This window comes from Malania oleifera, chromosome 6, assembly GCF_029873635.1.
Source record: "Malania oleifera isolate guangnan ecotype guangnan chromosome 6, ASM2987363v1, whole genome shotgun sequence".
Taxonomy (NCBI): domain Eukaryota; kingdom Viridiplantae; phylum Streptophyta; class Magnoliopsida; order Santalales; family Ximeniaceae; genus Malania; species Malania oleifera.
This window is the reverse complement of record NC_080422.1, coordinates 26721424-26739257: the sequence shown is the minus strand read 5'-3', so window position 1 is coordinate 26739257 and position 17834 is coordinate 26721424. Positions and strand designations below refer to the sequence as shown.

At 35.8% G+C, this 17834-nt stretch overlaps 1 protein-coding gene across 5 annotated transcripts in view; it reads left to right on the top strand.

The window, feature by feature from the left end:
* The window catches only part of LOC131158246 (uncharacterized), a 44781-nt gene extending 27342 nt beyond the window's left edge, over positions 1-17439 (top strand). Inside the window, exons 1-7 of one of the 5 annotated variants that reach the window (XM_058112983.1) lie at positions 9475-9557; positions 9640-9722; positions 11487-11868; positions 13283-13532; positions 13942-14184; positions 14268-14387; positions 16831-17439. In XM_058112983.1, the coding sequence (XP_057968966.1) occupies positions 11491-11868; positions 13283-13532; positions 13942-14184; positions 14268-14387; positions 16831-17285 (1446 nt within the window). In that variant the 5' untranslated portion in view covers positions 9475-9557; positions 9640-9722; positions 11487-11490 and the 3' untranslated portion in view covers positions 17286-17439. Of the gene's footprint in view, positions 1-9474; positions 9558-9639; positions 9723-11486; positions 11869-13282; positions 13533-13941; positions 14185-14267; positions 14388-16830 lie in introns of those variants that run through there. The other 4 variants (XM_058112978.1, XM_058112979.1, XM_058112981.1 and 1 more) reach the window with 4 other exon arrangements.
* The last annotated feature ends 395 nt before the right edge of the window (positions 17440-17834 follow it).

Below are 17834 nucleotides of genomic sequence, written 5' to 3'. Positions count from 1 at the left end.
TAATGGACATAAGATTGAAAGGAAATTTGGGAATATATGAAACCGAAGGAAGAGAAATAGAAGAAGAGGGATTAACGGTCCAAATTCCCTTGACTATTGTGGTGGATCCGTCGACAAGAGTAACACAAGGTAAATTTGCAGGATATTGAAGAGTGGAGAAGAAGTTAGGTATACCTGTGATATGATCAGTGGCAATGGTGTCTGTGACCAAGTACTAGGACGAGAAGTATTGGATGATAGACATGCTGTGAGATTACCTATTTGGGCTAAAGATGCAATGGGAATAGAAGCTTGTTGTGACGCTTGATACTAATGGAACTTGGAATACTCTTCCTTTGACATGGATACAGTACGTTACCTCCCACTTAACCCTAAAGGTGGGGAGTTGGTGGTGGTTGCATTGGCTACCCCCAAAGGTGTAAAGTTGGTGGTGGCTGCCTTGGCAACATATGAAGGCCTACCGTGAAGATCCCAACACTGCTTAACAGTATGATTACTCCGTCCACAATGAGTGCACTTTCGAGAAGTTCTTCTATCTCTTCCGTCTCTACCACTATGACCACTCAAACCACCTTGATAACTTTTGCAGTTGTTTGGTAAAGAACTAAAATCACCCTATGTAGCAAAGGCTGTCCTCTCAAAGCGAAATACAAGAGTAGGAGAATGCATGCTAGAGGAATCATGGAGGACACGAGAACAAACATCGGCAAATGATGGCAAATCAGCACTACTAAGTATTTAGGACTGGACTACCTCAAACTCGGGTCTCAAGCCTGCTAGAACACACTGTCATCTACTCCTGCTTCTGCATCTTACGAGCGTCAGTAGTAATAGGTTGTACAACGTTAAGCTCCTCATGAATATGCTTCATCTCTCCAAAATAATATGCAATACTTCTATCTCCTTGTTGTAAATGAAAGTACTCCTGGGATGAATCATACATACGTGTAATGCTACTGAAGTATAGAAGTTTGACATAATCCCAGATCTCCTTGCACATATCTAGATGCATACACGTTTGTGCAATCCGTGGCTCCATCGAATTCCATAAGAGGGTAACAACCAAGGCATCTTCTTGAACCCATGCGTCTTTTCGCTTCTCAACAGAAGGATCGAATTATAGCAAGTGGTTAGATTTTCCTAATCCTACTAAATAAAACCGAACAGTTTCAAATCATTGAATGTAGTTCTTTCCATCCAAATTTTGAGTCGTTATTTGTGGCAATGCCGTTGGGAACAAATTTTTTGGGATTCATGGATTCCATCCCAATAGTCACAAATTAGTAACCACACTAATGTCAAACAAGAAGACCAATAAAAAATAATCGGGACAATCACAAACTATGTGAAGCATCGACACAACCACAGATGAGGTGAATGACTCACTGATAGATATAGCATTGTCACGGACTCAAAACTGAACATAGGAACGCTGCCACTGCTCCAAAAAACTCACGAAGAAGCCTTCACAAACTCTAATCTAAGATTAATGGAATACCACGAGTGCTTGGTCAACAAAAGTTGGATTTTTGAGCAAAAAACAGGCCCAACAGCTTGATAATATTGTCTAGAGAAGGAATCATTACATGGTAGAAGGGGAAAAAAAAGGGTGGCCGGAAAATCACTCACGCGCTGGTGTGTGGGGTCGGCTCTACTGGCATTTGGCCGATATGTGGGGGTGCATGAGGGCTCCTCCGGCAATTGGGTTTTTTGGGGTTAGGCTTTGGGGGGTTCTATTTTTGGGTGTATGGTTGGTTTTGTGAAATAATGTGGGGTGGAGGTGGTTCTGGGAAGGACGGCCGCAAGAATGATTTTTCTGGCAATGACCGAGGGGAAAAGGGTTTAGGTTGGATCACGCTCTAATACCATGTAAACATTTGATTAAAGTGAATGACCTAACTTGAAGATAGATCTCTCCCTCTATTTATAGTACAAACTAATTACCTTCAAATGACATTAGTACCCGTATTAACTCTCACTAATTAACATACTAACACAGTTAATAACAATAATAATACTAAAATACATAAATAACCTCTAACAATTGTAAACGAAAAACCTAAATTATATTTATGCATTTTAAATCTGAAGTGTAAGTATTTTATCTCTCTTTTCCAATTTTTTTTTTTATTTTAAAAAAATTATGTACATTGCTAGCATTCTTCTACGGTATGACTAGTATAAAAATTTTATTCATCCATGTGTGATAAAGTGGATGGAAGCATTTGTAGAAGAGGAAAGAAAAGCCACCCCTCACTCCCAAAACATGTGGGAAAAGAAAAAGTCATCCTAATTCTGTTGTGTGCTCAATGCTCAGCAACTCAGCATACATGCAGGTGCAAACACTCCCTTGCGAGTTGTGACCTTGCACTACATTGAATGCATGCAAGATTGTGGAGCCTTCACCCTTTTATAAAAAACTTACCTTCAATGTTGTCCTCCAAACTCTTGGCATTGCAACATTGTGGTGGGCTTGGTGGCTACTTAGGGCTGCTTATTTACGTTTAATCCTTATTTTGGCTTCTTGCTGATGGATTTACTGAACAGTTATGGGTGTTATGGACCTATAATATGTTGAATTTAATAAAATTTTAAAATCTGCGGGAGGAACCAAATAAAACCAATAAACTGCCCTTTCATTTTTAGTTAAACCATCTGTTTTAAATTCAGGAGCAGTTTGTAAAATTAAAAACAATGAGTTTAGTTTGGTGTTCAGTTTTGGCAGAACCAAACCAAGCTGAACCAATTTCATTCCTACCGGGAGAACAGTATGGGGTATGCTTCAGATTTATCCTATTTTGTGGTGATATTTCCTGTGTGCCATGATCACTGCTCAAAGGTCTTGAAGGAATTCGTATCTTTACGGAAGATGATATATGGGTAAAGAACAGGTTGAGCAGCAAGATATTGATCTGGATTAGGAATTAGGAATTAGGATGAAACAAGAAGCGGAAAGAATGATGGTAGTAGCTTTTCAATTCTGACATTGCTAATATATAAACATATATATAGAAAAGAATCTTGATGAAAGAAAGGAGGATACAATAAGGAATCCACTAACAAGAGAAGCCTAAGAAAAATAATTGGAGAATTAAGGTTAAAAAAACCCAAAATTTTCCAGTCACTTAAGTGAGCCTGCAAAAGCTCTTGTGTGAGGAAAGGTGGCAAAGAAGTAAAAAGAACACTACGCAGTCTTGTAACAAGTGAGGAGTAAAATCATCTTCGAAGATCCTAGTGTTCCTTTGCAGCCAAATAACTAAGCAATAGCTAACATAGCACATCTCCACAATATTTTGCACTCCTCCTTTTGCCCAAATCCCTGATGCTTCATTTCTGTAGTACTGTGTTTGGGTTATCATTCATATTGTTATTGACATGGTGAGTTAATACTTAATATTATCTATTAAAAAAGTGAACAGTTGATGGTATTCAATCATGAAACTAGTCGGGGGGGAATAAAAAACATTCCTAGGCCTCGCTTCATAGTTTAATCTTTTTAGTGAATCGATTGTTTGAGATGGTATCTATTAGGTTGCCACTTTACTTAAAAGCTTAAGCTATTAGGTTGTGGGTCAACAATGTATATCAAGCTTTAACCCTCCCCCACATGTGCAGCCTGACAGCACGTGGAGAGATAAACACACGATAAATAACACCCATATAAGGGAACAAAATACATTTTTTAAACACCACACAATAAACGTGGGCAACAAGACTAGAACTTAGGACCTCCTGGTAATCAGCTCTGATATCATGTTAGATTACCTTTTTACCTAAAAGCTACTCTATTAGGTTGTGGGCCAACAGGGTATATCGATCTTTAATAGTATCCATGCTTCTTTGATCAAAATGCCTACAGTTCAACCCTTGCTGCTAACTAAAGCAAGGTGTGGTAGGCCTGTGCTCCCTCCACCGTGAAGCCCAATGTGTTTTTTGCATGTCAAGGGCATGTTACTTTCTGAGGGTGGTTGGTTGACGGTAAGAGTACTCTATCCCACCTCCCTCCATGTACCTTCCTCTGATGCCTTTTCAAGGGCCAAGTCCAGGAGATTAGAAGATATTCAAAAGAGGTTTTCTTTTGGGGAGAATGGTTGAGAAGTTCAAACTCCATTTATGAAATGGGGAATATTTGAGTAACCAATCCAAAGAGGGTTTGGGCATCAAATCCCTAGCACTATTTAATAAGGTCCTTCTTGGAGTTTAGGTTCATTGTTTGAGAATGATGGCAGTGGAAGAGGGTTATTAATGCAAAATTTGGATCTAATCACAATAAGTGGATCAAGGATAAAAGGGAACTATTTCGAGGTAGATATGAAAAGAGTGAAATAACTTCTTTGCTTTGTTTCAATACGTTGAATGGTGGCACTATTCTCTTTTGGCTTGATCTTTGGTGTTGAGTTGGTGTGGAACAAGGATGTTTGTGAGTTCTTATCATGTCTCTACAGGTGGAACGACTTGGAACATTCCTTTTGAAAGAAATTCTCAAGAGTGGGAGCTCGAAATGCTCTCTCTTTTTTTGGATGTGGCGCATGGTGCATCGTGCATGAAATGGTAGTTGACTTGGACCATTACGGTAGCTTCGTCATCCTCAAACGCAGCACCTTTTCTCCAGCTTGTTCAAACAATTGAATCTTCCATGGGCATTAGTTGTCCTATGCTAGAGTATTTTAATTCCTTTAAGTCGAAGGGCCTGATATTTTTGCCCTTGAGAAATCTCCTCCATGGTAAGAATGAGATTTTTCTTTGATTAAATCAAAGTTGAGGTGGGGAGGGAGGTTCAATGTTGTTTTAGCAGGACAGATGGTGCGGGAAATCCCTCTTTTAAAGAAAGTTGAACGAATTCTGTAACAAGGGGACCTTGGTCAGTTCTAACTTCTCAGGGCTGATGGGCGGGCTGTCCGGGAAGTGATGTTCGGGAGATGAGCTGTTGATTTGGAGTTAAAAAATTTTGTTAATGTATGGTGAAATGGATAAAACTATGAATGGGGGTTTTCAAGTCAGGTCCTACCATCAGATCTGCAGCAATAACGTTTCAGCGAGGGTTGAGAACTGTTTTCCTTGAAGTTCTGTTTGGAAGACACTGGCCCTTACCAAAGTTGCTTTCTTTGCATGGGAGGTTTCTTGGAAAGAAGCTAAACTCTTGATAGCCAGGAAAAAAAGGAAAAAAATGGTAGAGGGGGATTATGCAGGTAATTGCCCTCATTCCATTTGGCTGGTTTTGAGGGAGAGAAATAGATGAGCTTTTGGTGTGAGCGAAATTTTATGTAACTGGTTGCTAAATGCATTGTTGGATCGATGGAAAACATTTTGTCAATGTTCAAGCTGCCATTGATTTTATTGGCACAACATACTTGTATTTTGTTCTTGTTTTGGTTGTCACTGCTTGGAGGCTTTAATAAATTTTCCTTTTCTTTTCAAAAGGTTAAAAAAGAAATCTCTTCCATGTGGGTAGTTTTTGATAGATCCTTTCGGAACATCAATCTTCTCTCTTTCTACCCAGAATGTTCCTCTTAGGCAGCAGGTGGGTTTGTTGGGGAGGACTTTGGGCTTGGAAAGGTATGAATACTTGTATGGAGGGGGAAAAAATCTTATCCCTGATTTCTCTTGCCATCTTTGGGTTCTTGGAGGGAGATATAGAAGAGTTTTTGGAGGAGTTGAAACAACTCTTGTAATATTCTAAGACAATTAGTTTTGGTCTTTATCTGCATAGTTTAGTGGGCAATGTTCCTAGATATAAGCATTTATCTTTGATATATCTATATTTTTTTATTACATACATGATCTACACTTTTTGTTTTTTGGTGGCGGGTTGGCTATGGGTTCTGCTGTTCAAGTCCAAGGAAACAACCCCTTTGCATCAAAGCTGGGATAAGGCTGTGTACATTATGATGACCCTCCCCTTGCCCTTGCAAAGTGGTGGGCCTCGTGGCCCGGGGATGCCCTTTATGATCTACTCTTTTTTGCTCTTGGGATGGAACCCCTTGGTGCCCTTGAAATATACTTTATGATCTACTTTTTTTTTTTTTTTTTGAATTTTATGGGAATGGGAGGCTGAGCAAGAGCATCAAATCCACTTTTAATATTCTCATGCCTATGAAATATAGATCCATTAAGGTAGAGGCCTGCAAACCTATTAGTCAAATTCCTAGTGTCTATAAGATCATTACCAAAGTTCTAGCTATAATAGGCTAAGTCCGTTGCTGGACAAGTCTATTTCTACAACTCGAGTGCCTTTGTGGGGGTAAGACAGATTGTTGAAGCTATTTTAGTGACTAATGAGATGGTGGAGAATATTCGCAAGAGGAAAAAGAATGGTTTTATTTTAAATTGGATTTTGAGAAGGCCTATGACAGAATTAATTGGAGTTTTAAAATAATTTTTTTATGAGAAAGGGTTTTGGTGAGCGTTGGTGTAGGTGGTTAGGGTTGTTTGTCTAATGTGTGGTTCTCGATAGTAGCGAATAGGGAACCTAAGTCCTTGTTTAAGGCTTTGAGAGGCATTAGACAGGGTGATCCACTTTCTCTCATTTTATTTGTCTTAGTAGCCGATGTGTTGAGTAGAATGGCAGATAGGGCTGTGGATAAGGGGATGGTGAGAGGGTTGGAAATAGGGAGAGTAGGATTGATCTTCAGTTTGCAAATGATACCATTTTCTTTTTAGAAGATCGCAACCCCTCTTTCAACTGTGTTCTAGGTAATCCTCAAAGTCTTTGAGAGAATTTTGAGGCTTAAAATAAATATGGGGAAAAGTTGTTTAGCGAATATTAATGTGCTTGTTGATCCAAGTTAGGGAGCAATCTTCTGTTTTGAGGTGTGGTATTTTGGAGTGGCCTTTGACTTATCTAGGGGTCTTATTAGGGGGAAATCCTAGATGTGTTCATTTTTGGAATTTTACAGTGGAGAGAGTGGCTAAGAGGCTTGATCATTGGAGGGGGGCTCTTTTTTCCTTAAGGGTTAGAATCACCCTCATCCAGACCTACTTATCTAGTATCCTGTTATATTATTTGTTTGTTTTTAGGATTCTAGTGGGGATTTCTAAGAAGATTAAGAAAATCATAAGGGATTTCTTGTGGTCTGGAGTCGAGGGTTTTAGGGATCATTTAGTTAGGTGGGATGAGTTTTGCAGGTCAAGATTGGAGGGAGGGCTGGGTCTTGGAAATTTGGTGTCTAAAAATATCCCGTCTTAGCTAAGTGGTTACGGTGTTTTTCCCTAGAGGACCACTCCCTTTGGCATAGTGTGATTAGAAGCAAGTATGGGGTGGGTGTAACCGTGAGAATGGGTGGGCGCCAATGTTAGTTTGCAATGTTCATCGATGTTAGTTTTCCTGTAGCCACATCTTTTCCTCTTTTCGTTTGTTTGAGATCAGGGCAAGACAGTATGATTTCTTTCTTTGTGGTTGACTTGGGTAGACCTTTGGTTTCATAGAACTTTCATTTTAGAAGATCTCTTCATGATAGATAATTGTTGGAACTTTCCTTGCTTTTGTTATTGAACAACTGTCATTTTTCTTTAGCTAAGGATACTTGGTCTTGGGTTTTGGATTATTCGGGGTTGTATTCTTGTAAATCCTTTTTTTTTTTTTTTTTTTTGAGTTTTTGACCTGTTCCACTTTTAATTTTCCCCTACATTCTTTTATTTGGAAGGAAAAAGCTCCGCCAAAAATTAAGGCTTTTATATTGCCGATTGTGCTTAGTAAAATCAACACTAATAACCTGTTCTAGATTAGGAGACCTTTGAAGGCCTTATCTCTAAATGTTTGCACGCTATGCTATTTATTTTTACATTGTGATTATTCTTGGAGAAAATGGAATAATTTATTTGGTGTGATGGGAGAATCTTGGGTCTGCCTGGTGTCGGTGGAGGAATGTGGAGGAATTGTTGTCTATTTCTTCTGAGGGGTTTGGTAGAAGGAAGGTGAGGGTTGTACTTTGGAAATGTGGTATTTTTCCAATGTTGTAAGGATTATGGTTGGAGTGTAGTGCATGGATATTTTCAGGGAGAAAATTGAATTGGCAGCTGCTTTGGGAGATGGTTCACTACCTGGCTTCTTTATGGTGTGTTGGTTTGGGTTGCTCTAAGGGAATTAGTTTTTCGGAGGTTCAGTGAGAGTGGAGGAAAAATTAATTCTGTATATTTCATTGAAATATTTTTAAACGAATATAATATCTCAATAATATGTATATATAATTAAAATGACTTGTATTTGGTAGACAATGTTTTTAGCACTAAGTGTTCACAACTTTTTGATTATTTTTTAAATTTATATTGATTAAATTATACTCATAATTTTAAGATTGATTAGTTATGTTATAATTTAGTTATTTTTATTCATATATTGTCAATATATATTATTTTAATAGCAATATCAATATCTAATTATTATTATTATTTTTTTTTGTAAATACGATTGAATTCTTAGTAAATTAAATCATAAATATTGATAGCTCATAAAATTTCAGTTTGTAGGTTGAACGTCAACATCCTCCAAAGAACTTTAACATCTTCTTAAAGGTCGATGAGTATACATACATGCATGATATGCATATTTATATATTCTTTTAATAATTTTATTAATTTTATAATTTTAATGTATGCAAATGTAATTGTAACATGGTGTATATTTTTCCATATATTTTAAAATTTTGAATTTAATTTATAATGTTAATGTATGTAAATGTAAATAAATAAGTGTGAAGATGAAACAAAATTATGCAATAGCAAGTATGGTTATTTTTTAAAGTTAGAATTAATTCATAATTGAAGTTATTGAAGTTAGTGGGAGATATATTAATATGCTTTAAAATTTTTAAGATTAAGAATACTTTATTAAATTATTTATGTATTCATGTGTGTGTGAGAGAGAGAAGAATGAGAAAGGAATGGGAAAATAAAAGTAAAAAAACATTATTGAATTATTTTTGATTGATGAGAGAGAGAGAGAGAGAGAGAGGGAGAGAGAAATCAAGGGGCCACTGTGGTGGGGACGGCCACAATGGGAAGGGGGTCCAACCAAAAGAAGGAGAGAGAGAGAGAAGAGAAAGGGGGAAAAGGAAAAGACAAAAGAAAGCAAAAAGAAAAAAATAAAGGAAGCAAAATCAGGTGAAAAAGACTTGGTGGCGACGCCAAGGTTCAACTTTAATATATAGTATATATCCTTCAGCTTTTCATTCAATTGAACATTACTATTGTTCAAACCTTGCTTTACTATTTGCAACCATGTATTTCCATTTCTTACTCTTCTTCAAACTATTAAAAAAAAGTCACAATTGCCAGTCGCTGGATTTGAATATAAATTCAACTCCTTAATTTTACAAATTATCAAGCTAGTCATTCCTAATAACCTGTTGCAGATTAGGAGACCTTTGAATGCCTTATCTGTAGATGTGTGCATGCTATGCTATTTGAATTCTAAAGCGGCACCTCATTTATTTTTACATTGTGATTATGCTTAGAGAATGTGGAATAATTTATTTGGTGTTATGCGAGAATCTTCGGTCTGCCCAGCATCGGTGGAGGAAATGTTTTCTATTTCTTCTGAGGTGTTTGGCAGAAGGAAGGTGAGGGTTGCACTTTGGAAATGTGGTATTTTTGCAATGTTGCGGGGATTATGGTTGGAGTGTAATGCATAGATATTTTCAGGGAGAAAATTGAGTTGGCAGCTGGTTTTGGAGACGGTTCACTACCTGGCTTCTTTATTTTGTGCTGGTTTCGGATGCTTTGAGGTAGTTAGTTTTTCAGAGGTTCAGTGAGAATGGAGGAATCTTCTACTCTAATTACTATGTTTTTTATGTTTTTTTTTATTAATTTATTTTTCTGAATTTCCCTTGAATTTTGACGGGAGAAGTCTTTTTCCTCTTTGTGTAAATTCTCTTCTTATCAGCGAAACCTGTTCTTTTGTTATCAAAATAAAATTACAAAATATATATATGTATATTTCCTGAGGCCATGAGTAACAGCCTAAGCTTTTTGGTGAATCAGTTCTTTGAGGAAACAGAAATTATTAATACTAGTGAACAGCTTGGATAACTTAAATATGAAATTAATTTAGGAAAATAAAGAAAGAAATACAGATATACACCATTCTAATGATCAATGAGAATTTCCAATGTAAATTTTGCAGGAAAAAAATCATTCTACGCATTTCATTGAAATATTTTTAAACGAATATAATATCTCAATAATATGTATTATGATCAAAGGCGTATGTAATTAAATACTACTTGTATTTGGTAGACAATATTTTTAGCAATAAGTGTCCACAATTTTTTGATGATTTTTGAAATTTATATTAATTAAATTTACTCATGGTTTTAAGATCAATTAGTTATGTTGTCCATTAGCTATTTTTATTATATTATTTTAATAACAATATCAATCTCTATTTTTTTTTTTGTAAATACCATTGAAATCTTAGCCAAATTAAAGCATAAATATTGATAGCACATCTACTTTCAGTTTATAGGATGAACTTCAACATCCAGAGAACATATTTTATTTTATTTTACTTTTATATTTTTAAAATAAATATGAATACACACCACATCTTAAAAGTTGGTGAGTTACATACATGCATGATATGCATAAATATATATGTGTATATATATTCCTTCAATAATTTGCTTTAATTTTATAATTTTAACATATGCAAATGTAAATGTAACATGGTGTAGATTTTCCATATATTTTTAAAATTTTGAATTTAATTTTTAATGTTAATGTATGTAAATGTATTTTGATAAGTGTGGAGATAAAACAAAATTACGCAAAAGCAAGTATGGTTATTTTTAAAAGTTAGAATTAATTCAGAATTGAAATTATTGAATATTGTGCTTTGTTAAAATGTTATTTGTTGAGACTTTCAGCATATTTTTACAAAAAAGAAAAGAAAAATTATATAAATATAGAGAATATGAATTAAATAGTGGGAGATACGTTCATATGTTTTTAAATACTTTATTAAATTATATATGTATTCATGAGAGAGAGAGAGAGAAATCAAGGGACCACTGTGGTGGGGGCCACCGCATTGGGAAGAGTGGTCCAACCAGAAGAAGAGAGAGAGTTAAGAGAAAGGGGGGAAAGGAGAAGACAAAAGAAAAGTGAAAAAAAAAAAAAAAAATCAGGTGAAAAAAACTTGGTGGCAACACGTGTCCCACCAAGATTCAACTTTAATATATGGTATTCATGCTTCAGTTTTTCATTCAATTGAACATTACTATTGTTCAAGCCTTGATTTACTATTTGCTACCTAGTATTTCCATTTCTTACTCTTCTTCAAACTACTGAAAAGAAGTCGCAATAGCCAGTTGCTGGATTGGAGTTTAAATTCAACTCCTAAGTTTTACAAATTATCTAGTCATTAATTTTACAAATTATCAAGCTAGTCAGTCCTACTTGATGGACTTTGAGAGTACTGATAATTTCCAGTTATCCTGTTGTGGTCATTATGCTCATTTGTCCGATGTGTCACATAATTATGTTTCCAGACTAATGTGCAGGACCGGTAATGTTTCCACTCGTGTATCTGAACCTCGCAAGAAGAACTTGTTCTTGCAACGATTATATGATGATGAAGAGCAAGAGAAACTGACTGGGATGGGTAGTACTCACTGTGGCAAGAATGATTCTGAGAGCAATATTTTGGACAAGGACATAGTTGAATGTTTGGAAAATGATGTTCAATTTTGGACTGACTTTTCAAAAGTTGATTATCATCCTCAGAGTCTATATGAATTAAATGGTTTATGGATGGACATCCAGGAATTTGACAATTATGGAGTGGGAAGGGATGCCTTGTCAGGGGGTTTGAGAGGAGAAGAAATGAATGAGAGGCTTCGTTTTTTTGTTGAAGAGTGTGACCATATTCAGGTATATTTTTATTAGTGATCTATTGACCCTTTTTGTGGAGCAGAGTGAAAGTCTTATCAGTTTTTTATTCATTTGCATATTGTTTTTACTTTCGGGTTAGAGGAGGAATCCGTTGGGCATAAGCATGTGTTTACTGTTTTGACAAGGTTGATAGTTTCCTAGTTTATCTCTTGAAAGTTTGAATTAGGTGCTTGTTCTTCTGTTCTGTTTCCTGCAATATTATTGTTCTTTTCTGTAGTATAAATAGTGATGTAGCCCTTCCCATTATTAGAAATTCTCTGACTAGTTTTTGTTGGCATGATGATAATGCTGTGGATTATTATCACTCAACCATGCTCTTGGAACTTGTTTTTCTTTTTCCTTTTTTTTTCTTTGGTGATCTGGTGAAAAATATTCTAAGAAAATAAAAATTCAAAAGATAAGCATAGATAAAAATATTATTTTGAATCAATGCCAGTATTTAATCTTCTCTTGAGACTTCGAGTGAAGAACTTTGTACAAGTTACCATTTTCAAGTGAAAATTTCCTCTCCTCATTTGAGATCTGGGTATTTTCCCCAAATTGTGAACATTGTGATGTGACTCAGCTAAAAGTACTGTTAATTGGAAGTCCAAATCTAATTTCTGAAAGCGCACATGGGTGCGCTTATGCATGCCATGTTTTTCCTCTTATGGGGTTGGGCAGGTTGGAGGTGCTCATAAGAACTGTTTTACATTGCGGTGTACCATCCAACTCTATCTTTATTCAGTGTAGTGGGCTTCTTGAACAAGTTATCTCTTTTGCCAATGTCACTTGTAATGCCTCGTGAGTTCTAGTGGGCCATATGTCCTTGGTCTATTTGTAATGTTAAAGTATCTTAAATTTTTAATACCATGGCAGGATATCTCAAGTTATGTCTCTGTTTTTTCTGCTTTAGGTTAAATTGTTGTTAGTAATATTCTTTTCAAACTCTAATCAGCCCATAACTCTATTCTGGAATCAGTAAAAAAACTGAGAAAAGATTAAGCTACCCCTTCAGATCATAAAATTCTCCATATGAGCGTCTCTGTGGTTGAGTACAGTAAAGGTTTATCCACTGTATTGGGTGGCCAATGATCTCCTGTGCAGGAGTCCCTACTAAAAACATATTTAATGTTTGAGATGTAGAATGTTGTAATCATTAAACCATATGAAAGCAATATTATCTTCGATGAAGGAGTTCTAATTATACTGACTAAATGAAGCTCTTGATATATATTTACAGTTGTGAGACTAGGCGAGTTGCCACCTAGAAAATGTTTTTGATAGACCAGGCTGCAGTCCAAACCGTTTTCATATGCTTGGTGTTGTCAACAGTATGATTTTTTATTTTGATAGTCATAAACGTCGAATTCTGATTTTGATACATCAACTTTTTCTGTTGTGTTTTTGGCAGGGTATTCAATTTATAGTGGATGACTCGGGAGGTTTTTCGGGTGTAGCTGCTGACTTTTTGGAGAACATTGCAGATGATTATACAAACACCCCAGTGCTGCTTTATTCTGTCAGGGATCCTGGCACTTTTATGAATTACAGAAGCCAGAAACAGAAAATCTCTAGAAAGCTTCACGATGCCGTCTCAATTTCTAAACTATCATCCTTCTGTAAATTGATTGTTCCTGTTGGTTTGCCCTGCCTGAGTAGAAGTAAGCATTTCTGCATTCGCGGAAAGAAACATTTGAAAGGGCTTCTCTTGTTTGTCCTTCCTCAGTTATAATGCAATGTATCTTTATGACCTGTTACATCACTTCTTTGAATTTGAAACATTTCCTATAAATCCGGTTGCTTTCACCATTACTTTCTTGATTGACTCAAATAAACAAGTTTTTTATTGGTCAGATGACTCAGATACAATGTCCTTTGTTGTTGATGCAGTGGTTATATATACTTATATATTTTTTTAAAAGAAGTGCTACACCTTTCTGTTTGTTTGTTCAATTTGATATGTTTGAACTCAAATTTCTTCATATTTGCCTTATCAATTCAACCACATTTATTTTTTTAACAATGATGCTCGGTGGACTGATCTTCTGTTTGTATATGTTGTGTTCCCAGGTAAAGCTGCTACATATCTCTGCATAAAAGATGAAAAGCCTTATCACTGTAGCGCAGTTTATGCTTCCGCACTACACTCTATTAGTCTTCCTTTTCGAATGGAATCGCTTGTGCCTGCTACAGATTCATATCATGTTTCTGGCGCTGTGGATATCTATGGTCTCGTACAAATGTTAGCAGGCCAAGCGGGGCAGAATTCGGTTGCTATTCTGGATGTTGCAATGCCAGTACCTTCTCTGGCTGGTATTTTCAAAATGATTGTTGGCTTCAAACCATTTGAAATTTAAGTGATTGGTTCATAATATTTTTACTGTACGTAATTCCAGGGCAGCTGTTCGAGCAATCTTTGTTAGGGAATTTGCAGCCATTGACACCAGAGGTAGCTGAAGATGTGGAAGACTTGCGGGCAGTGGAATCAATGATTATTCATGGGGTCCTTGAGTCAGGTATTGTTTAGGATCTGCGCTTGATATTTATTGTAGTGACTTTTTTTTCTTTGTTTTTCATATTCTGTTATCTAAGACCATGTTGACCTTTTGTTGCTTTGGCTCCTTATTAAACTCTCTTTCTATGCAGAATATTTAATTGACTTTATTAGCCGGCCATAGAATGTAGTTTGTATTGGAGGAATGACCTGTAGAGATTAGAAACATTTGTTTCTTTAGCGACTGCTAACCCATTTACATTAAACTTTTCTAGGCAATTGTGCCAAATTTTTCATGGAAAGTAGTATCTGTCCATTGGAAGAAACTGACAGGATCAGTTGAGAGGCTACACAACATAATACCTAGATTTATATTCCCCCAAGCTTTGAGTATTTCTTAAGAATAGCATTCTTGAAATTAGGGCATCAGTAACAAGAAAATACTTCTAAAATACTTATATTTTTCTCGTTTTTGTCTGCTGACTTGTCATAGCCCATGTTTTAAACAAAATTACCCTTGTACTTCTTTGAAGAGACCAAATAGTTCAACACATAGTTTATTTTGTTTGCAAGGACTTAAAATTCGATTTCATTTTAAATTTTGAAACTTAAAATTATAAAAATTTTAATGGTTATTAAAATTTAGATTTTGATATTTATTTCAATATGGTAAAATGATGGAAATCAGTGGTACAACATGGAATATATTTTTTTAAAAATTGGAGCTGCTAATAATAGAAGTAATTGGTGAGGGAGAATTAGAACATGGTAAATGAAATGCAAATGCACTAGTTTCAAGTATATGTGATGCAAGAAGCAATATATATTCAGAGACAAGCAATATAAATGTGATTCATAAATTGACCAAATACTTTTTTCATGTTTAAATGTGGCTCATTTAGGCATGAAAGGTCTAATAGAAGGTTGCTTTTAGTGACTATAGTCTATAAGTTCAATATTGCACAAAATGTCAAGAGGTTTAAAGCTGTCATCCTGTTCCTTACTCAGGGATAATATCATTTGATGTGATTCATAATGAATCCATACACAATAAATTAAACAATATATTTCTGTTAAAATAAATAAATAATATAGATGATAATATGCAATTTTAAGCGCGCGTTACTGACAAATCAGAAATACCAGATTTTTGATAAGCGAATGCTCAGTCACTAATTTTCAAATATTTGATAAAAAAAATTGTCAAAATAAGAAAGTACTGGTTAGAGAAATTTTGAATTAAAGTTGACCCTGTGTTTATTTTTTCGTTTGTGGGTGTGCATGCATGTTGTTATGGATAAGCAGCAGGGGTAACTATGAATAAGTAGTAAAGGTCTTAACTGGAACCTGTCCTATTCTATTGTATGAATATAAGACTGGGAAGGAGGGAATCTATAGGTCTGTTTAGTTGTGGAAAACAATTTTTGTTTTACATTTCTAATTTTTCAAAGAATTACAAATAAATCATCTTGTTCTTCAGTTTTCCAACATTTATATGATTGTACGAGGAACTTGGTCAATAATAAAAATGTGCTTTTCAAATTTCCTGTACAAGAAAATTTTTTTAAAAAGGTGATATTTTTAGTTAGGAATCTAAAAATGGAAAATGATAACTGTTTACGACAACTAAACAAGTCCAAGTTCTTCTCTGCTTGCTTTCACAATTAGTTTTCCTCCCGATTAACCTTTTTTAGTTGAAGGTGGTGAACTTATGATTCGACAGATTAATCAGTCGAATGAATAAAAAATTTCAGAGACGAAAAAATTTAAGTGGGGCATTTATCTATTCTAGTTTAGTTTTTTTATATCATTTAAAACACAATAGAAAATATATTAAAATTCTCAAAGTCATAATGACTCATTGAGATTCGTCTTATCCCCCCAAAAAAAAAACATATGTGCACGTCACATGCTGAGTTACAGCTGGGGATGATAGTGATCTGCCTCTCGGCCCTCTCTTTTCCTCTTTTCCCCCCCTTTTTTTTTCTCTCTGTTTCCCAATAACCAATTGAACTCCTCTTTGAACATTTGATTCATTTGGTAGATAAGAATGGCATGGAATTAATTGGTCTTTACAATTTTAGAAATTTGTCATATAATTTATTATTTTATTATTCTCAATTCATTCCATCTAGTGTACCATAGGGTTGGTGTCATATGTCTCTGAAGTTGCTGCCTTGCATACTAGCCTTCAATTAGGAATGCCTTTGTTCCTTGGAGACAATATTGTATTTCTTTTGTTGGGTGAAGATATGAACGCAAGAAAAGCTAACTGGATAATAGTGGACAATTACAGAATCAGAAAATAGGTGGGAAAGAGGAAACATTGTGTCTGTTGCTTGCTTGTATTTGTAGCAGATTCAATCTACTGATTGAGCTGGCTTTAGTTGCCTTCTCTATTTTCGCTGCTTGGTGATCTCTCAGCTACAATTTTTACTAATTAATTTACTTTCTTTGCTCCTCAGGAGTTAATCGGGCATCAATTTCTGAAGTGAAGGATATGATTCATGCTGCTTATGAAAATGCAATATCTAGGCCAATGTTCTCTCATCTGTCACTTGCTTCTTGTCCGCTTCCGATACCATTGCCTTTTCCTTCAATTTTCGGGGACACTGTTGGTGAACATGGTGAATTGTTGGACAGCCCCGTATCAGGATCCCATTGTTCAAGGGGATCACTTGATGTGCATTCGATTCCTATGGCAGCAAGACTACGTTCTAGCAGTGCCATTTTGCCATTCCTGGAGAATAGGTTGGGAAGCCTTCGCAGGTTTGGCATTGAAAGGGGAGCTCCAGGGACAGAGTTACTCGGGAGTTGGGGCTTTGGAAGAGATGAATTGGAAGACATGGGAGAAACACTGTTTAAGATGGTCAATGCACTGGATCCTCATTCTCAAGTGTCCTCGGATGATTCAGAATGAACTTCTTGTGGGTGTACTCGCGAGTTTTTTGCTCCTATGCCAAAAAAAAGAGTGCATTTGTGAGTTTAATGTTGTATTTTGTTTTGTAACTTAAGTTGGCACTATTGAGTGGAATTTGTTTTCAAAGATTTAAATCCTTGTACACTTTCTCCCATCTTCTGCAATTTGTGTGTTTAGATGGATTTATAATTTTTACAAGGTAACAGTGACTCAACTTGGGAAGAGCCCTGACAAGTGACATTGTGGTGGACAAGGTGAGTAGGAAGGGGAAAAAGGGGGGGGGGGGGGGGGTGGGGGGGGGGGGGGATGAAATGTTTGGTGCCCACGCAACTGAAATTTTCACATTTTATCCGGATTACATTAACTATTATTTGGTGCACAAGGTGTGTAACCAGAAATGAAAGGGGTATGAGAATACTATATTTACTCCCAAAAGTGTTTTTTTGTGTTTTTTGGTTTTTGGCTCTATCAATTATGAATTTTTTAGTTGTCAACAAGAAAAAAAATTTGGTCAAAACAGGCATGCCCCAATTCATTGTGTTATTATGT